General features: G+C 38.3%; 1 protein-coding gene across 6 annotated transcripts; it reads right to left on the bottom strand.

Annotated features, from left to right (window-relative positions):
• Positions 1-679: 679 nt before the first annotated feature.
• Positions 680-22,468, bottom strand: LOC142972485 (uncharacterized). 6 transcript variants are annotated; one of them, XM_076113660.1, is made up of 14 exons: positions 21,973-22,468; positions 21,334-21,521; positions 15,228-15,398; positions 10,834-10,930; positions 9,423-9,584; positions 8,137-8,246; positions 7,680-7,904; positions 7,058-7,240; positions 6,431-6,606; positions 5,962-6,165; positions 5,325-5,549; positions 4,856-5,059; positions 3,552-4,742; positions 680-883 (listed from the first exon to the last, which is right to left on the bottom strand). In XM_076113660.1, the coding sequence occupies exons 2-14, from the start codon at positions 21,403-21,405 to the stop codon at positions 823-825; spliced, it is 3,081 nt and encodes a 1,026-aa protein (XP_075969775.1). In that variant the 5' UTR covers positions 21,406-21,521; positions 21,973-22,468; the 3' UTR covers positions 680-822. The 6 variants fall into 6 exon arrangements, with proteins under 6 accessions (XP_075969775.1, XP_075969776.1, XP_075969779.1 ...); XM_076113661.1 differs by lacking the exons at positions 21,334-21,521; positions 21,973-22,468 and adding exons at positions 17,166-17,230; positions 17,503-17,734; XM_076113664.1 differs by lacking the exon at positions 21,334-21,521 and having other exon boundaries at positions 21,973-22,467.
• Between the last annotated feature and the right edge of the window lie 339 nt (positions 22,469-22,807).

Below are 22,807 nucleotides of genomic sequence, written 5' to 3'. Positions count from 1 at the left end.
GTATTTTTTAAGTACCTCTAAATCGGTTCCATCATAATTCCGGAAGCGATTTACTAATGACTCATTCGGCAAATGGACCCCTAATTATTTTTGATTACACTATGACTAATATATAATTACCCTAAATGTAATTAGTGTCATGGCTAATTCTTGAAGATGATAAACTTTTTCTTCTATCTGCAGAATAATGGCTGACTCCGACCGCATTGTATACCCCGACGAGGTTGAGGACGTGAAGGCCGCAGCTGCCGACGCTAAGAAGGAAGTAGGAGGAGAGACTAACTCAATAGAAAAACCAGCAGAAGAAGTGACCATTAGCGTCAGGAACATGATCCAAGTTCCTACCAACTGCCCCGAAGGTTACCAGATGGGAGCCGATGGCGTCTGCCGTGAAGTTTTCTAGGTTAATCTAATTTTAATATGACGGCTAATGGCCTCAATTGTTAGTTTTAAAAACATTTAGTTTTAACTTTAGCAGTATTATTGAGTTCGAATTCATTTGATGATGTAGGTACTTATATTGTACCTGTGGAAGGGTTCTAATGATTGTCATGTATGCAAGTTTGAGTTGTATCCGTAGTAATAAATGTTGTTAACGTCTGTGTGCTACCTAGTTATTAAGTTTACGCTGTAATGTTGTGAAAATAAAACCAATTTGATTTCTAATAATTAACGATCATTTACTTTAAAATATTCATATAATTACATAATAATGGCCTAACTCTGTGATAATTAAAACATAGGGTCTAAGATAAAAAATTAAATATTATTTCTTCCTATAACCCTGACATCATAAAATATTGTTGATATTCGCCTACAAAATTATAAATAACCGAGCGTTGCATAAGTTTTAACAAATGGAGCATCACTCTCACAGGAATTCCTGAAAAAGAAAACAAGACATTAGCTATACAAACTTAACTATACTACTTCAACTGGTATCGAAGTCAATCATTAATTAAAATGCTCCTTATCTTCCAAAGGAAGGTTCTACTTTTCGTGCTTCTACAATGCGACTACCTTTTATCACATAGTAATAAAGAATGCCAAACAACACAACTAAACTTATTCTAGCCTGTCCAGTGCCCGGCTTGAGACCGCAAAAAATACCAGTCGTGTTATTGTCATAGGTATAAATGTTACTATGCATTTACATGCGTACCGGACATACATAGACGTATGTAAAGTGTTGAGTACACGGCCAATACATCATAGCAAATATTGAGATACCGATAATTGATAACAACTGGCGACTGGTTTCAGATAATGATTATGTTGTTTGATAAAACACACTATAAACTTTAGGGTTTTTTTATGATTCAAACTTGGTGTCACCTTTTGATAAGTAACGATATCATTTTTATTGGTTAAGAAGTGTTCAAAAAACTAAAGTTTAGTAACTAAAAGTAACTATAAATATATATTTATGAATATATGTTGAAGAAATTAAGGGAAATGGTTACTCATCAAAGGATTACAATTGGAAAACTGTAACTCGTATAGTGGACCTGATTGCATACTGCTCGAAATCAATACTAAGCTCTTTTAAGTAAGTAATTAGGTAGATCAATCATATTATTTGTACTAACAAGAAAATCTAGCTAAAAATAATTAATTATTATAAGTAAGTAATTTAAATAAATGTTTTTAAGACTTACTTATTTCTTTATTTTAATGTTGATTTAAATTCTACAGCAGCGATCGTCATAAACTGCGAACTAACATTACGTTTCATAAAAAAACTTGTGACGTTATAATTATGCGCCTGCGTCGGTTCTTCCTGTGATTTTGCGTCACACTTGAATATGTCATGTGTCGTTTATTTATAAAAACTATAGTTAAGTAAATAAGCAAATTCAACGAAGTATTTGTCACTGAACTTGTCAGAGACATTGCAGCCAAACTTTCCATAGCATTTTAGAATCTGCGAATCTGTCCTCCATAACGGCGCAAAAGTGCGTTAACATTTGTGGGTTTATGCAATAAGTATACTTTTTGCTATGTATTTACTGGGCATGCTTATTGCCCACTAAATGACTACAGTTGAATATTGATACTTTTATCGTCTCATAAAACATGACTTGATTTTGCAGTGCGCCTGCTGAATACATCTTGCCAAAGATACAATAAACATAACGCCTTCAAATACTGGGAATTCATGATCTTATTCTCTCATTATTCTCATAACTAGGTCTGCTTGTAACCTAACTCGACCTGTATCTCTGACTGCGTCTAATTAAAATAAGCAATTAAATCTTAACTCATTGTATGGCCTGATCGTATGTAATTAGCTTCTGACTGGTATTTTTTAAACGTAATTCTTATGTAAAACGTGACTATAATAGTTGTCCTAGAATGTGTAATGCAATGTCAATTCTAAAAGCAAGTCTTCGTAATAATTATGTGTGTTATGTGAACTAATACAAAAATATAATGGAGTTATTTCGAGATATAACGTTATAAAATTGGCAAACTATTCCAGATGTTCATTGTAATGTGAAACGGTAAAATTCGTATGACGTAACCGGTTTGAACTTGATTTTAAAAATGTTTGTATAAAGATTTTATTGATGCATCATGGGCTCAAGAAGTGTAAAATTGTACCCACCTTAAATATATAGTATTTCTTCATTGGCAGTTTTTTGGTGCCTACTGACATTGAACATAAGTTAAGAAGCTTATAGGCATTTTTTAATAGTAGGTATTCCTGCTTCATTTCTTGATTTATTACTTTTTAACGACTGATATTTATTTATATTATAGTACCTAATATATCAATATAAATTATTATTTTGGCATTGTAAAGGTGTTCACGATCATTGCCAATCTGCTGCGCATGATCAATACCTACGTAATATTTATGAAATACTTTACACGTTCATTGATACTGTAATCTTTGCAAGTAAATAACATTTAATTTTCTGATACCTCAAGTACCTACACACCGATAATTGTGTTTATATCTACAACTATGTGAAAGCAATTAATGTTTTAATAAATTTTGGACTTATCAAACATGCATCAGGAATGATTAATCACATTGTTCAAGAACGTAGAGAAAACTAATTACTAATATGCGTGCCAATCGTGCGAAAAAATACAAACCAAAATGATAACGGACATAAAAAATGTTTAATTTTATTTTTAATCTACATTTTTCATTATATACAAAGAAAATTCACAAGTAAACCAAAGTAACAAACTAAAACAAAATTATATTTAGATACATAAATCTCTGTACTTAACAAAAAATAAAGTTCTAGAAGTGCATACTCTTAGAAATAATTGTGTGTCGAACGAATCAAGCTTTCAACTGAATCTAAGTTTCAGTAATGTTCATGCATAACAAGTAACAACCTCACTACAATAATCGTGGCTAAATGTCCTACATACAAGCTATAACTATGCACGTTGTCGTCTTGAACAACCAGCGCGAGTACAGCGTGGTACAGTCCATCATTCATGTAACACATCGCATCATCTACGAGACGGAACAACACAGCGCTATATGCTCGTTAATCGATGCACAAACTAAACTCACGAGTACTTACTCGTCCTCCCATGGACATATGTCGTTCCGCTGCTTATGCTCACCGATGCCTTTATTATCACGCTTAACAATAGTGGTTTCAGAGACCGACGTCAGTTCGTCTTTATGAGCAATAGTTTTCGTCGCGTCCGCGTCGGACGCCCTGGAATCTTCCGAGACCCTTTGCAGTGGCGCCGAAGGCACTTTGTCTACGTTGTCGTCGTCGACCCCGATGTCCTCGCAGACGGCGAGCGGCGCCGGGCCGGCCACGTCCGGTACCGGCACGGACGATTCCAGTACTAGGCTCATAACTGGAACCGTGTCGGTCGTCACCGGCACTGTAGCGGACGTTACTGGCGCCGGCGGCGTTACTATTTCTGTTTTCTCCACCGGCTCCGGCTCCGTGACGGTCAACTCGACGGTGGTGGTCGCCACGGCGTCACCGCTTTCCGGAAGATCACTTTTGATACAGGTGTCTGTACTTGAGGCCGGACTGGTTTCTTTTATCGTTGACGGTTCGCGGGACAGCACGCGGCGCACGGACACGACGGAATCTTCGGAGGATCTCGTTCGACCGATGGTGTCCTTCGAATCGGAGATAACCGAATCGTCACAGGAATCGATCGAAGGTTGGGCGGCAAGCGACGGCCCAGGTTGGACCGGAATGCTCGCCTTCGGAGTTTCCTGCGAGCTGTCTCTGGGCTCCTCGGGCGGCGGTTCGCTCTTGAACGCGTGTCGCACCGGCTCAGTGGGCGTCGCATCAGCTGATGCAAATACCGAGGAGGGCTCATCGGACTGCGCTATAGAGCGCGGTTCCTCGGGCGAGCCGGTGGCGGACTCGTCGTCAGGGGCGGAACTGACGCTGATGGTAGGTGTTGGGTGAGCCAGGGGCGGCGGAACGGGAGGTGGCGGGTGTTGTGCGGGGCGGGGCGGGCGCGGGGAATGGGGAGGAGACGCGAGAGGCGTGAGGTGGCGCGGCTCCACGGCAGAAAGTCGCCGCAGGGGAGGAGGCGCCCCACGCAGGCCTCCGTCCAGCGTGCTCTGCTGCGGCAGGCGACGCAAGCGCTCGCCGGCCGACACGGCGGCGCTGATGTCCGAAGACGAGCTGCCGGAGTCAGCGGCAGAGTCCTGTCGCCGTCTACTCGTGCTCCCGCAGTCACGAGTCGCGGTCTCCCACGGCAACACGTCGTTCGTATCATCGTCCAGTTGATCTCTGCATATTACATAAGATTTTTTATGAAGCGGTTGACATTGCTATACGATACATCGTCTATATCGTTAGAACGATTCGGTCAGTTTTTCAGTCATCAATAGTGTGGTCGTTACCTGAACGGTATGTCGGCAAGGTTGGACTGCGAGTGCGAGTGTGAGGGCTGGTCGGGCGCGCGCGGCGGCTGCGCAGCGCAGACGGCGAGCTCGTGCGCGGAGCCCGACAGCGAGCGATCCGAGCCGCGCCGCCGCGCCAGCGCCACGCCCGCGCCATGAGACCCGCCCGGCTTCTTCTTCACTTGACCACCGAAGTTGAAGAATCTAAACAAATATTTATGACGTTTACACTTCTTTGTTTTATCATATTATTGTGGCCACTTTTTAACATAAATGATAATTATGAAAAGTGCTCGTGCCATAAATTGCTCTATTTAACCCATTTCCATTCCAAGCACCATATACTCTGACTTTCAGATGGTAGGTACAGATTCTAACCTCTTTGATGTGCTGGAAATGGTCAGGAGCATACAAAGGGCAGGGATAAAACATCTTGGAAAAGCAATAATTGAACATCAAGTACACTAACTTGGCCTTCTTCTGATGTACATTCTTGCCCTCGGTGAGGAGGCGCTGGAAGTGGTCGGAGCGCACGAAGCGCGGGTAGCAGTCCTTCTTGAGCAGCAGCCCGTACACGTGGTCGGCGGCGTGGTCCAGCGCGTACCGCGAGCCGCTGCGCAGTCCCTCCGTCACGCGCTCCGCCGTCGCGCCGTCGATGTTGATCTCGCACGGCGCGCCCGGCTTCAGGAACTCTCTGGGGAAGTTGGTTTATTCATGAGTTATTTACTATTGATGATCAAAACCTTTAAACGTTCGCTTAGTTCATAATAATAGTCTGATAATCAGCCTGACTGATCAATCAGCCTGCGACCACGGGCAATGTAACTGCGCCGAGACATGATATTTCAAGGTAAGAGGAATTTCAATTACTTATTGACTGGTAAAGAAAACTAACTACGCTATAAGTAGATAAAGGTTGTACATCTAAACGTTTACATGTGTGTGTTTGTGCTGGAAAGGAAAATAAGAAGAAAAAATTATATGATAATTTTTCCTTCTTATAGACAGACATAATTTCATGGCTTGTCAAGAATGTTCCTATTAGGTTTTTTACGTTATCGAAATTAAGTAAATCCCGTAGCAGTTTAATTTATAGAAATGCGTACTCATAGATATCTTCAAGCTTCTTTGGTATTTGTTTGGTGCTACTTCGCCGAAGGTCCATAACGGCGAGCCAGAACCTGATGTTCTCGTGCGAGTACTCCTTGCGGAGGAAGCTGGTGAACTCTTGCAGCCCCGTCGGGTCCGACACCAGCTCTTCCATGGACAGAGCCCAGCGCTGCACTCGCTTCTCACTGGGCACCTCCACACTATAAAAGAACACTAGGTTAATGGTCATAGATGCAGAGTCGTTCCGATATTATGGAAATATGTTTTCCGGCATCTTTATGCTGTGAATGCTTTAGCCCATTGTGGTAACGTTAAAGTTCTAATAAAATCTGTACATAATATATTAGGTATGTTAATAACAAAGGAAACCTAATTAATGACTACAGAATGTATGAGAGTGATCTAATTATACAGAAGGTTAGTAAGGTGTAAGTCTACTTTGTACAGGAGTAGTACTGAACTCACAGAGGGCTGTTAATTTGCCAGAATAGGGTGTCGTCGCTGACCCAAGGGTTGGAGGGCTGCGGCGGGGTGAGCCAGGGATCGTAGGGAGCGAAGGTCTCCGAGTAGGCCACGAGGGCCTCTAGGGCAATTGAAGTCTTCACTCTCGTACGGTCCAGGCTCGCTCTTAGATGTTCAATCTAGAAGAATTAGAAGTAGAAAGTTACAAGAAGGTATTTGAAGTTACTTCTACTCGCTTGTTATAGGGGCTACAAAATATAACACAGATAGAGCTACGTTATTTTCTAACAAATTACACTAGGTAACCTTTTACGGAAAGAATACGTTTAAGAGGGTGATCCATTTTTATTGAGTATCCATTTGTTTTCTGATATCTCATTGTAATAATATTTAACCGACCAAGCAAAAAATGCAACAGACTGGCAAATAGACTGAGCGAGCAGTCTGGTAATGCAGTACTTCAGTGGTTCTTGTTTAAAGGAAAAAAAAACAAGATAATGCCTCGCGATGCACTCTATTAATCTGGACGCGGTTTTAATGGACCACCCCATACTAAAACTACCATCAGAAACAAGATAGAAGGAGTTACACAGATGTAAGAGATTAAATATAAGGAGATGTATGTGAGACCTCTCTAGTGACTTGGTGTATGGAGCGCTTCTTGTTGCGGTGGTGGCGCGCGCGCACGGGCACGGGGCACGGCTCCAGCGCGCTGGCCACGCCGGGCGGCGGCCGCGCCACGCGCCAGTACGCGCGCTCCTGGCTGTCGCTCACGATCTTGTCGCCCTTCTTGCGCTCCTTCGCGAGACGCACCTGCAATGTAAACCATGCTCTACTCTCATCATCTGCACTACATTGGCGCAACTAACACCTTGGTTTATGGAGAGCTCAAGTTTCGGTTCTCGGAAACTGAAATGATATCGACTAGACACCGATTTCGATTCTTAGCCGTGGACAGTTTGTGATGCACAATATTATTAGATAAACACCAAATTATATTATTTGTTTAACTGCTGACTGTTGTTTGAAATAGTTGAGTTAATACTCTTATTATTAACGACAAAAGATTTCATATATCCAAAGTTAACTGGTAAAATACAGTCATTATATGAACTAAATTTAAATCCATAAATTTTTATGTCATTCGATCCAATATGAACAATTCCTTAGTAGAGTGCTGATTGAAGCCACGATTGCCACCTACTCCGAGGAGTGATCTCCTGGGTTAATGAATAAGTAAAGTGCAGCTAACCTGTTCCTCAGCCTGCATAGTGATGAAGTCCCACTTGGCGGCGAGGTTCTTCTTGAGGTTGGCGAGCGCCTCCTGCTCGTAGTCCTCGAGGCCGTGGCGCTGCTTGTTGCGCAGCGTGCGCTTCACCAGGTAGATGGCGTACTCCACGTTGTCGGGGCCGAGCGTCGGCGCGCTCGCCCCGCCGCCGCCCACCCGCGGAGCTTGCCATGGCCAGTAGTATGGACTCTGATATCACAATAAAATAGATTAACAGATATTCTGATGGCATCTACAAGATAGGTTGACGTTAAGATAATTCCAAGATCACGGGGCTTTCTCTAGCTGTTAAGCTTTTCATCCCGAGTATTGATGCTGTGCACGATAAACGGCTCGTTTTAAAAATACTAAAGACCAATATGGACAGAATTGTGAATATAATTTTGAATATAAATAACATTAATATCTACGTATTACTTACTTGAAATCGATATAAAGAAGAATCGTCCTTTAACACAAGGTTTTTCAAATCGTTGACTGGGAAGAAGTAACCGTATTGGCAGAGTTGATTGGCTAAATTTATTGCTTCAACTGTGGGGACAAAAAACGTAAATATTATAATTTATGCTTAAGTGACTCCTTATTAGCTATTAGAAAAAAAGCACACGAATTTAGAGACCCCAAATAAATTGCCGATAATTATGATAGTTATTCTCGGCCCAGATTGTTGATACATAGCACAAACTTCTTTTGTGTACTGTAAAGAATTCTTAAATTGAAAGATATTCGCATTTTATTTCTCTTTCTACACTCTTTAAAACAAGTTTATAGATACATGTGTTTAATATATTTTTGACGAATTTAAACCATTTTTTTGATGAGCATGAGATAACTGTGACCATTCTTAATCGAGTCAAGCTTCAATTCTTTGAAACTGAGATAAAAATGTATTATAAGTAAGTGCTTAAGTGTAAGTTGTGCGCACTATTATTGACAGATAATTACCCATTTCCTAGTATGTAAGAACATTTGCTTAGTATAAGCATTTCCCGAATTTTCATGAGTTTCTGTCTATAAGTAACATCAAAAGCTGAGCACTATTATTTAAAAGCATAAACTATAATTTAAATCAAAGGCGTTATAGAATAAGCAGCAACATTTACATTTCGATTCCTTCCAATGCTTGATCGTAAGGACCCGAAATGAGTTTATAGTTTTATTCGCTGCATGCAATTAAACGATTCGGCAACAGAATCCGTATTGATTTGAATGCAACATAATAATATAATCATCATCTAGTAATTTTGAGATAATTGTATGGTAATGCTAGTCATAACGACTAAGCATTATCGCGTAGAAATTTTGTGTCCGACCGCGTATATTTGTCGTGCTTAATATATTATGACTTAGTCAACAAATATACTGCTGAGAAGCCGAAGAAGCCAATTGAGTATCGAGGATATTTTTTAAATAACATTTTAAAATTAAGTACATTTCAGAACAAAGGTAATCATAATTCTGATATCTTTTGACGAAACGTTATTTAAGTCAATTTTGGGCATTCCATATCCAATGTTAGACAAATAGTTATGACTACAAGTTAAGATTTCGAAATTATTTTCGTGAGTTGAGATAGATACTGAAAAGATTGTCTCTACTATACATATATATTGATATCTTGTTATAAATGCATAATACATATTTAATATGCAAGAACTGTTATTGAACAAACATTGAGTACAATTAAGTAGGAGTTATTCTACCTACATATGATCATGTTGTGGCACTTGGGCTTCTCGCCGTAACTAGAGTCTATTGGGCGGCGCCGTGACCAAGCCGATGGGCTTGCAAAGCCGCTTACCAAACACTCACCGTTGCTAGTTTCATCAAGATTAAACCGATCCATTATCCATTCGACAAGATCATAACCTGAAACAAAACAATATAATCATTTGTTAACCTATTTAATTGGAAACAGTGCGTTAAGTAAACCTCGAGATCGAGTATCGACTTTAAACTTAATTTTAAATAATTATGTAAATAATATAACACGTATATATAAAAATAACTATAATGATGATAAAAATCTGTTTCGACAAATATGCAGACTTTCATATAAAAATAATTAAAATAGTATTGGTACATTCGTATTTCTTGTTTGGGCAGCAATCTGTAATTAAACATATCCGGTGAACTAAACACGCGACGGTTATTCAAATAAAAGTATGGAACGATTATTATTTATGGCGCCTACACACTACGCCAATAACACATTGGCTATATATTTTTACGACATTGTTTGTTATCGACAACATAAACTACGATACCTACAATTAAATCTAGGTTTACCCAGATACGCCCCGTGAGGTAATTTCTTTTGCCATAAAAATTGCAAATTAATTCATAAGTATAAAAATTATAAGTATACATAAAAATATGTTTGGTTCAGATATGGGTCGTCTTAAAGTTTTACAACGTAATTAATCATTTTGATTACAATGTCTAATAAAATAAAATACTCGTGAGAAAACCTAAACGTCACATTTTCGTAAAACGTAAACGAAAAGCTCTACATATCGCTACCGAAACCATGTACTGAGTAGAGCCGTTTTTATTTCTCTACAAATTAAACAGCATTATTAAAAAATAACCGGTGTAAGACTTTTGAATTATTAAAAGAGTCTAAACCGTCTCTAGACATATTCTAAAAGCACAACACCGTGTGCTAGGTATTGATTTTACAATCAAGACGGTAGACACACCCTGCGGACGGGGTTTATTCGACTATTATTTTCATTCTAAAACATATTAAGGTAGCCGATTATGTAAGTATATTCTTATAAATCGTATCATATTATAGATCGTCTTTAATAGAGAAAAATCAAATAATTTTCACCGTGGTTTATCAGACTTTACATTCAACAGCAGTACTTTTTTATCAAGTTCGTAAGGTCGCCGAAATAATAACTGTATACTGAAAATATTCCTAATGTTTTCTTTTCGAGAGTGAAGAATTTTCTTAGCAGTGAATTAATTAATATCTGTCAACTTAACAAGTGGGTTTTGATATATTTTTCATACATTTGTTCTCAGGTTACTTTATCTATCGGATATTAGAAAAATAATCGAATCAGTTTCACGGCTTTAGAATAAAATTGCCAATAAAAGTAAAACTTACCCATAAAAGCAGAAGGAATAACACTGAGAAATAGTTTTTGACTTCTAACTGGTACGCCAGATTCTCCATCTTGCATTTCTTGAATTAAACTTTCCATCTGAAATAAATAACATTTATAAATGTCAAACCATTTAAAATATTAATCGAAGCTTTTTTAAATCTGTGGCGTAAAGTATTTTCTCTGAGGGGCCTGTGAGGACAGCATGCGCTACGCTTTTCTTAGCGAGAATTCGTAATGAATCATAGAGATGAAGATTTTCACAACAGTCGCGAATATAAGAAAAACAAAGATTTTGTAAAGTTTAGAATAAGTGCAACACGATCTAATGGCTAAAAAAATGTTCTCCGGTATAAATCTCCTTATATAAAAGTTAGACAAGGTTGATAGGTAATTATTTCAATAATTACAGACACGATCGTGAAATGTATTTACAGTAACACGTCTTCCCAACTTATTCAAATAAAATTTATGTCGAATTTGTAACATATAGGAAATTAGTACCTTTCAACATAATTTATTGATATTGTATAACCTTTATTGTTATAAGTTTCTTTAAACTAACAGTTATCTTAGTTTGTATCTATATCACACAGAAAACCAACATTTTATGTCGGCCTACTTAAATTGAAACGTTTCTTGAAACATTTCTGGAGTCTAAAAACGATTATGTAACGAAGTGGGCTAAATCCGTGCAAGTGGCTTTAAAGATGGCTCGTTGATGACGTCATTCGCGTCCTTTTAGGTCAACGTGCACTCGAGCTGGTCTCTAGAGGTGTCGAGGGCTGTCCACAGCCGCAAGTGGCTGACCCTGCGCTGAATGCCAGCCGAGTACCTCTCCACTCTATCGAGGGCTCGCTTCCACCCTGGGACAAAGCCGATGCACCGCGCTTAACTCAATTTAATACGATCGAGAGCGCTCATGCCCCACCGAGATTGATTTTATATTCAAATAGAATTTTCCGATGCAAGCGATGGAAAACTGAACGACGAAAACAAATTACTCATGCTCGCATACCGCACCTGTCTATTGAATTGCAAGTATCACCTACGTATAGAATGTATTGATATTCGTGAGTGTCGTGACTTGACAATTCGAATAATTTAAGACGACTGAAGTGTTGAAATGACATACACTTCTGTGAACATATCTAAGGCGATTTCCTTTCTATTTGTTGTAATTTTCCTTTAACAGTTTTGATAAAAAGTCTTCCTTCAATAAAAACATGTTTGTTAACGATCCCAATGTAGGGCATTAATCAGTTGATAAAATATTTGTTATGAGCGATATTGTAGGGGGTGGACGTTGATTCGTTCGTCCGTTTGTCCTCGAAGACGGGAGCTGGAATTCTAAGGCGGTGACGTCACGGGTGCGATCGATCCGCCGGTACCGCGGCGGTGGGGCGTGGGGGACGGGTCACATCTCGCTATCCCGAGACCCCGAGCTCCGTCTTCGTCGCAACCTCGGCCACCTTCGCCACGACCAAATCTACGTACGATTCATTAAACCCAAGGATTGTTTGGATCCCATATTTCGCTTATTTTGGACTTAGACAAAAATGACTGTCGATTTCAAATCGCATCAAATATCGATTGTACGTGTAAATCTAGGTGTTAATGTTAGTATTGTAAAGTTTTAATTGATTTTTCACTTTCTTTTTAACCCCTGCAAAACTGCGAAAGGGGATTTGGGTTTTTTGTTTTATTTATTTTAGCAGTTATTAAAAAAAAAATCGACATTAAGCAGGTCATTAAAAACCGATTACATAATTTTCGTGATAACATTCAGTTTTATTACAAGTATTTTTGCAATAAATAGAGAACCATCTCAGTTCCATCCAGTTAAAATATAAGGCTATATTCAAGGCTTGTAAGCGAACCTCGTGAATTTGTGAGTTTTCCATCTCTACTTTGCTGAATTTATGATTCTACAAAGTACCTAACTGATGAAAATTTTCAGTCTCATTTAGATTCCGTATCTCGTACGAATTACGTTATTTAATTATGTAAGTGAGAAGCAGACGTAAAATAAAAGTGAATCTCAAATGCTCGCCCTAATGCATTAAGTTCGGGCGACGTAGGGCGGTTGTGCCGTGTGGGCGGGCGGGGGCGGCCTCGAGCCCTTTTTGGATTTTCGCTGAGTCTTGTTCAATTAATAAAATATTTTCACGCCATGGCAAGTAAAATCCAACGGAGCAAAAATGGGAACGACGAGAGAAAAGAAAATATAGGGTGCGCTGCGACATATAAGTATAAATTGGGTTCGTGACTATTTTCAGCGTTCGAACCAAAATGTATAAATAAAGTATGTGAGGTAGCTAAATCAAAGTAAGGTTCGTTATAATAATAAGTTAATAATTAAAACAGATACCATTACGTAACTATTATCAAAAAATATGGTTAAGCTTGTTCCTAGGTAGAGCTTTAGTAAATACTTACAAAAGTATACATATAAATCCTGCACATAAATACGTACATAACGAACAGTACGAAAATTTCAGACGAAACCTTACAGCATTATAACAAGATTCTTGGAATCAAATGTGTGTATAATTGAAGCGTGTATTGTTACCGTCCCGGCGGCATGCGGCATGACAAATACTAATAGGACGTATGGGGCTTATTACAATGGCAATACTACCACCCATGTTGTTAACTTGTAAATCAAAGTTGACACGACTAATTGTTATTGTTATAAATACCGTCACGTACCCCTAACACTTCGATACATTTCAAAGCTCATTTATTAGAAACGCCATTTAGTTACGAAATACAATTTAAAATATCTTAACAACGATTTCTTATAACTAAAGCTAGTTTTATGTATAATCTTATCCAGCTGTAGCGCCATATTCAGTCGCTCGCTACTCAATAGAAATTAACTAGCGAGCGTTTGGCATGTACACTGACAGTGGAGAAAAAAGTTCTTGAAAAATACGCCAGGGGCGCTGATAAAGTGTTTCGTAAGTTTACACACAAAAACTTAAAGGGAACACAATGAAAGTAATTAGTGCATATAAAATATACAGTATAGAATAAAAATACTTTTGAAAAGTGATATTGATTTCAATTTTATTATAATTCCGCAGTCTCAGTACTCGGCTTATAAATAGAGTGTTTTAGCTTTCAGCTAGATTTTCCGTAATAGCATTGTATTGTGAATTATTATGGCGCTCGGATATAAACCGATCATCTGTCTGTATATTGCCTGAAGTACTTATGCTCTGTTTGTAAACACTGCACTAACATACTTTGATGCTTTTGCTGACGCTGACCTTACTGTATTTTTAGTTACACAGTTGTTTCAATTAGTATGTTTTTCTAGATCGATTAAAGATTTGTATTTAAAAATAGTAAAAATCTAGTTCACGATTAAAAGAGTAGCTAAGAGTTTCTTAACAGCTCTTCTCATTGGTTCTATCTTTCCAACTTAACTCATTTTATCTGACAGTCATAAGCGCCAGTATTAGACCTAAATGTATAAACGATTTGGTTTCCAGTTCATCCGTATTTTCGACCATATATTGTCCTCGTAGATGCAATAAAAACATTATAATAATATTTATAATTTATTAATGATTCTCTAATTAATCTGGATATTACTGACCTTTATCTTTTTATAGCTGGCAAACACAATATGTCTAAAATACAGGGGTCATACAGCTAGCTACCTAATTAAGTTTATAATAATAAGTCTACAAATCGTGACTGAGTTATTTTTAGTAAATATTTTAATATGTGCGTAAAAACTTTATCACGTAGTTCTTTACATATACAGTATATACGAACATATGTAGCTGTGCAATATAATTTACTCGCGCTAATACTGATGCACTACTACTTCTATTAAATTCTCATATAACGCTCATAATAAGAACATAACTACACAGAGAACCGGGTAGCGGAAACCGGAAAACTCTTTAACACGATGAAAAATTTACTTTTCACGGTACTCGCCGCTTATTGTATAACCTATGAAAAAGTAGAGTCTACCTGAATTACAAATAAATTAAACTTGAATTTAAAACAAAACTATGTCTACACTATCCTGAATTATACTTTACACTAATACAGCAAATGTAACATATCTACATTGTGTAAATTGAAAGCACGTTAACCATCGATGGAATGAACTCTATCGATTTTCAGACATAGACACCAGCGGTAGGCCGGCGACGATTGAGTTAAAAATAAACAAGAGAAAGCACTACCTCACTAACTCTACAATGCATAATGTAAGAAGTTGCTATATGGTCATACTCTGTATCTCTATATAACGGTCGTTACGCCGGATTGCTTTTCAACGGTGAGTGTGATATTAAAAAGTGTAGGCGTGTATTTCCTGCGAATACATTTGTTGAAGCAAAAGCATACAAAACGAAAGTGTTAATCTAACCTTATCGAAGGCGAGGGGTCGGTGTCGAGGCACGTCAGCGAGTTCCATGGCTTCGGCGGGGCGGGGCGTGGGGAGCGGGCGCGGGGGCTGCGCGCGCGCCGCTAGCCGACCTCCATGGGCGTCTGCCGTCGGGGCCGCATGCCGCTCGCGCCCGCGCTGCGCCCCCGACACCTGCGGGCCAAGCACACAACACAACACCACACGTTAGCAATTATACAACAACCGTCGATGTATGAAAGTCAGGACTAATTAAACTCATTGCCAAATGAAACTAGCTTTCTCCGTGCGGACGTCGAACAACACCGTCCGCGTCGACCGTCCGATTGATGAGATCAGATCGTTAAAATGTATAAATGCATTGATCACTTGCATTTAATTAGAAATAAGTACGTGCGCTGCTCGTTAGCTATGCTATTAAGAAGAACGTAATATGCAGGTAGCAGTTATGTAGTTTACATACCGACGACATGTCATGCTAATCACGATCTACGAATGGTATTGCATAAGCAATAATTGCAGCCTTGCGTTTATATGTGCGCATATTTTCCTTTTCTTACTGGAAAGCTGCAGATTTATTTCTTAAGTAAATAAACTAATTTTAAGCTTATCTAAATAGCAATATAATAATAAACAAAGTGTCTATGGACAAGCAACATAATTTTAGTTTAATTTTATTTACTACTTTGGGTATTTGGTTTACTCGGAAACAACCTATGGTCTTAGTTTGATAGGTGTTACATTGTTATAATTTAGTTAAGGTACATACCGATAAACAGGCTATAGATACATAATCAAGCACCAGGCAAACTACATAATCGAATACATAAGTAAATTGCTTACACGTTTGAACCAACAAAGAATAAAAATACCGTCAGTCTTCATGAGCACAACCTTCGACTAAGTGATGTACAACAACTGCAGAAGTGAACATGAGCATCAATTATTTCCTGAACGCACCATTCCCGCGAATGATGTCACCTTATGATGTATTTCTATATAAACCGTCCTAATATTTCTTCAGTTTTGTTACTCTGAGGATGAGTAATTAATTTAAGAATACTTCCTTTTGTGCTCTCAAAGTATTATAAAGGCAGTACGATTATTTCATTTAAATATCGCGAAGTAACACATCGATTGATAATAAATATCAGACCATGAAGATAAAATTGAACAAATTGAAAAGGTAACTATACCGATTAAAACTGAATTCGAACAAGCCTTCAAAACAGGTAGACAACTTATACCGTGTCCCTGTCTATAGTATGTTTACTAAATACAAATAGTATAAAAGGATTCGCCGAACACTTATTCGATTCCGAGCAATTATAATTTGGTTTTCCTTATGACACAGACTGCTTAATATAGTCAAATACTGTTAAACCTTAGTGTCCGGTATTCGTGTCAAATGTGCATGTATTCACGCCTTAATAATTGCGGAAAATGACAATGTTTTGCGTGTTTATGATTCGTCGGTTATACGTATCTGACGAACATAGAATCATGTTTGCGTGTCTTCAACGCTCAAATCATATATGATTTAACCTCATTAGTACACAGGCATAATTGTAGAACCAACCTGCTGAACATGGTATAAACATTTTGCAGCATTTTATCCTTTTTTCATGTCATAGTCGCATAATATCAGTTTTATGAAATGCCACGCTGCGCGGTCTAAATAGCTTCGTATGAATTCAAGCAGTTCAATGTGTTGTGTGATAGACATTATATTATTATGTGAGTATGAGTGTAAATGTATAATTTGTGTTATATAATGAAAGAATTGCTCTCTTCATGTATGTACTTTCCCTCTTTGAAGGGTATAAATCGGAGTGCTTAATAGTTTACTCAGGCTATCTTATAAACATTTCACGTACCTTATGTAGCTCATAGATTATAGATTGACGATAAATTACCGATAACAGATGTTCAACAAAGTACCTTGGCGAGCCATGCTGGAGAATTCACGAACTCGTCTATTGATGACATTTGTAATTGTTGTTTCTCTGAAATGATACCCGAATCTACAAATTTGCTCTGAGTAAAGTAAACTGCATCTCTTGAAATTAAATAATTATTAAATGAGTAGCTACAAAACTATGGTTATAAAGTATGCACCAAGATTTAGTATTCACAGATTTTGCTAAAGGCACAACAAAACTCTATTAAATATTACTTTCTCAGAATAAAGAAACAATAAAACATTATCTTTTTTTCATAAATCCTTCACAAATAAACCCATTCACTGGATTATACACAAAAAATATATATCACTAACCTCATCCAACAATTCAGATCATAAATATCTGGCATCGTGCGTCACCGTGATAGAGCTCATTGATCGAATCTAAACACACGTGGCCACGAATCCACCACCACGACCCTGTGCTAAACATGTGAACTCCTTGTTTATATACGCTCGAGTTAAACGATTGACATAAATATAGATCTGACTGCCACTGCGCTACTTCGTTCGACAAGTCTATTGTTTAGCAACCGACAGACGCCGACCGACTCACAATATCTTCTGATAAAACAGATAACGGCGCGTCCGTTAAATCTCCTCAAGTCGTAAATTTCTAGTCATGGGGGAATTTTAGGAGGCTTAACCACCTTAAGATAAGTGAGATAAGTGGTCTACGTCGCGAGAGGCACCCCGTATGAGTAACATTTTCAGCCTATTTTCCATGATGTTTATTCTACTACGTTACACTAAGGCTGTATTATAATCGTGGCCTTGTTTATTATTTATTTCAACACATTTACGTGCTACTGTCTGAAAATAGTTCAGTTTTATCTAAATCCGTAAGAAGTTGATGTGACATCAAAGAATTTCTGACCTTTTGACGCAATTTCTACTGACGATTGGATAACAGTGATATGATTTGTAGGTATTCTAATTTGTTTTATGAGCTTCATGCAGCAGTAGTTAATTAATGTTTTCTATTTTGTGGACATTCTTCCAATTATACACATTCTTACATTTTGTTCTGCTTTATCGCCATTTTGTCGAAACAATAAAATATTAGGCGTTGATCGTCAGTTTGCCCCGTAATAAACGTAGGTATATAGTCTGTCTAGTTTAGCTCTAATTTTATGAATATAAGAAAAATAAGGCTCCATTGTAGATGTTTGTCTGCTGTGGCGAAATTTAAATTGTAGACTTATTTTATCTATCAATGCCTCATACCTGCTAGTATTATAATCGCGTACTTAATTCAAATATGGAGTAAGAGCAATAGCTCATAACACATACCTAGTGAATAAAACATCGCCGAATATGGATACGTAACAGTAGTTGCGTCAATATAACTCTGACTGACTTTTAAAGGACTGATGTTTTTTATGGGCTGTTTAATTATAAAGACTGGCAATAATAATTATAATGTCAAGGTATTGCTGAAGATATAAAATTTGTTTTCGATTGCAGTTGATTCAGATTTTCATGTTTTTCCGATTACTAACATGAACACGTTCGCTGCCCCTGACGCGTATGTGCGTTTCGTAAAACGCACATACGCGTCGCGGGCAGCGAACGTGTGAACTGAAGGAAACCTCGCCATCGGTTGTTGAAACCGAAACAAAAGTGTTTCAGCTTAAATCATTTTGAGAATAGTCTGAGCGACCACTTCTAAGATTTTTTACTTAATTTGAAGTTAAAGACTATCCTACAGGATTATTTATTATTAATCTCATGATCTATGAATTGGCCAGGGATATAAGTGGACCGATTCATATACCTTTTATATATAATTCAGATTATGGTTGATTTTAGAGTAATGAAAGATTTTTTACTTAATATGTTAGCTCGTCCATCCATGAGTGCAAAAAATATTTCTTGCAATAGGTAAGTACTATTCATTAGAAACAGCGATTTAGAAAATGTGGTAAATAAATTTTCTATATTTTCCTAAGAACACTGGCAAAAAAATGAAAATATTCCAAATGGACTTCAATTCACGTGTATTTTTTTGCTCATAAAAATCAAAAATGTATCAGAACATGTCGCATAAGAGTAATTTAAATCTATCAATAAGATAAGTAACTGCCTTCAAAACAAATGAGTTTCAGTCGTACATGTGTTCTGCTCAAAGCCCATCAAAGATCAAAGGGTAGATGGATTACATACACTATACATAGGCATGTTTGATGCATAATCACATAAATAAACAACGACCATACGTTACAAGTCCTTCAAATCATTAAACAAAGATTTACGCTAAGCTCTAAAGACTCTATCGCATTAATATTTAAGTTTGTACCCGTGACACAGTGGTTAAGATAGTCGCCACGCCACTACCAATGCGTCGTGAGTGCGGGTTCGATTCGCACACGGAACAATTATTTGTGCAATCGACAAATAGTTGTTGTGTGTATGTTTGTCAAAGTCTCAGCGACACAAGAGCAATTCCTAGTGAGGGGGTTGTCTTTTAAACAACAAAGACAGAAAACAACCTTATCGAATGTTCATCTGATTCTAGCAATACTCCTTATTTATCAAAGCTGTAGTAGGCAAGTACATTTCTTAAAAACCACATACTACACATGTACCTGAGCGCCAATATAAGGATTAAGAGCACTGAGCTGGACTTAGCTTCGAACCGTGCCGTCTTCCGAGGTAATAAACCTTATGAAAGTCATCTGACATGTGTGATAATTTTTAATATATTTTTTATGTTGTGGAAAAGATCCGAATGTAGTTACTATTTAATTTTAAAGTGCTGGTACATTTTTTGATTAATGAACAATTGCTGTAACAATTTCAAAAGTAGAGCTTTATTTTAATTTCAATGATTTAAATAATGAATATGCATTTGGTGTAGTGTGTTGTATATAAGTGATTAAAATTGAAAATACCAAAATTTATTCACAGAGTTACGAGCAATTTTTCTTTACTTTATGACTGCTAAAGATTTATAGCTTCCTAAAGTTTAAATATAATTAATTATTTTATTGATATGTGAGTTTTATTTATAGTTTGCGTAAGTTAGCTCGATTTCCTTTAAATAAAAATCAGAGGAAGAACCTAGAAATTTTTAGGTTTCAGAATAAACAACACTTTTAAATCTGAATTGTAGAATTTTCATGAAAATCGTAGCTATAATCTTTAGCAAAATATTAGATTGTGCATAATTATCATAAATTATTGATGTAATTAAAGATAACTTTTCAGGCATCAATGCTGAATCTTACTTTTGTGTTTAAATTACATGTTTCAAAGAAAAAATCTCATTAAAGTAAACGGTGCGTAAAGTAAAACTTTGCTGATCACCGGAAATGTTTAGTGATAGCCGTAAAAAGAGTATGTTATTAACCAGATAATAAAATGTTTAGGTAGAAGCAAAAACATCGCATTAGTAAGTGTCCGTAATGGTTCTGATTCAAACTGTTTATTTACCAATGTTTACGTATTGGTAAATCAGACGTGTAACTGTGGAAATCGTAAATAATCGTAATAAACACATTCCTTAACTACCGAATTTAGCCTAATGGGGCCTATGTATATCAAAATAAGAGTTTACCGATTTGAGAGAATACATGAATGGGTTATTTAAAAACTATACAAATACTAAGCTTTGTTTTAAATAAGTTTTTTTCAAAATCACAAGTATTTAGTTCATATTAATAGTAAGTGATCTCTATGAATTCATACATTTTATTGCACGAAAGTATCAAAAAGAGGTATGGACGTATACGATTAACGATCTTTGTTCCTAGAAGGCTCGGTTTAGTTCATAAAATTGCCGTTTTATTGATGTTATTTATGCTAAGAATTTAATTGAAAGCTTATTGGCGTCGCACGAAAGCACAATAAATAGACACACCAACGAGTTTTAACATTATTATGGTACCTCTCAGAAGGTACATTACCTGCCATAGTATATCAGTGCTATGATTGGCTCATCCATGATACCACAAGGTTTTAAAATTGACTTGGCCCATTAGTGTTCCTTATAAAATATCTACATACTAAACATCAAGTGATTGACTGTGTATTGTTACGTTGATCACAGGTAAGACTGAAGCAAATGAGTGTAGAGTTGATTACTGCTACAGAGAAGAAAGAAACATTTGCACACACAAGTGATAGTATAAAGTGAAGTAGTACCTCGCATCTGGGAGGGGTTCCTCCGATCCCGCACAGCGACACGCGCCTGACGAGAGGGACGTCTCTTCCCATGGACACTTTCGCACATCTCTACACCCGGCCCCGGTGGACTCGTTACGAGTCAATTAACACTGATTACCGCTAACTCGACCTCTGTGTGTCTCCATTGTGTGCATCTCTTCGACTGCCTTTGGGAATAATAAGCAGCTGTAACGCACTATCTCTAAAATCTTAGCATTCTAGGACATATAGAAATCGATAATCTCATCTTCACATTTTCTTTTGTTACAAAACCTGCAAGGTTACGCGGAGACAAAGCTAGTTTCATTTATGTTTAGATATGAAATCGTATCATCATTAAACTACAAGTACCTAAGTAAAAAAGTGGCAGCAAATCAGTGTGACGAAAATCAGCGTTCCGTAACAGTTTCTTGTGCCGTAACGTACTCGTAGGTGGCTGGGCAACGAGCGCTCGCTCGACGAGATCGACCGATATTCCATTATGTAACACCCATCTAAGGACCGCTACTTAAGCTCTAACTTAAATACCCAACTACTAGCTACCAAGTTAAACTATTTGTAATTTATTGTGATGTAAGCACTATGAAAAAATAAAAATAGAAAATATTAAAAACTAACCGATAGAGCATCGGAGCAGTCGGATGCGCAACACACGGTTACGGGTACACAGCGGGACTTAAAATCAGGTACAGTCCAGATAGACGAAAGGATCGTGACGTAGTAGGCCCCGGCAGGATTATAACAACTGTTTTCGTACTCGATAACGTTACCTACGTATCGTCATGAACGGAGGGCGGGCGGAAAGCGCGGGGCGCGGTGAAGCGCGCGCGTCGCCGAGCCCGGCGGCGACTCCGCAGAACAAAGCGCGGCCCAGCACTGGGGCGAAGGACGCTCGGCGCTGACGAGAGAGCGGCGGCCGCGGGACCGCCGCGGCGCCCGATACTTTACCTAGCGGCGGCGGAGCGAGGTGTGCGCCGTGCCGGGAGGGAGGTGCGCGGAGCGGGTCGCGCGGGCGTCGGGCGCGGTCGGTCGCTGCGGTCAGCGGTCGCGGCGCGTCGCAGCCATAGCGGCAGCGGCGACGCGGCTTCGGCGACGACTCGCGCACTGCCGCCGCGGGGCCGCGCCCGCCGCCGCCGGAGCCCGGGCCCGCGCACGCGCCCTGACCGCGCGCGCCGCCCCCGCCTTCCCACCAAATTGATCAGCCGGATCCTCGATTGCAATGAAATTTATGACAGGTCGTGGATCTATTATCGATGTGATATCGCCGAAGCCGCGGATAATAAATTGGAACCAGTCCGATAAACGCACAGATTTTATGATCGGAAGTGGATTACATCCGGCCCTCCGTATTTATTTTAATTGAATTTTATCATAAGGAACTCTGGTGTCGATTTCGAAGTACAAAATAATGTAGGTAATAATAAAATACCTGCTTATATCCTGATTAGATGAA

Source organism: Anticarsia gemmatalis, chromosome 4 (genome assembly GCF_050436995.1).
Source record: "Anticarsia gemmatalis isolate Benzon Research Colony breed Stoneville strain chromosome 4, ilAntGemm2 primary, whole genome shotgun sequence".
Taxonomy (NCBI): domain Eukaryota; kingdom Metazoa; phylum Arthropoda; class Insecta; order Lepidoptera; family Erebidae; genus Anticarsia; species Anticarsia gemmatalis.
Note: the sequence above shows the minus strand (reverse complement) of the source record. Positions and strands in the feature narration are given on the sequence as shown.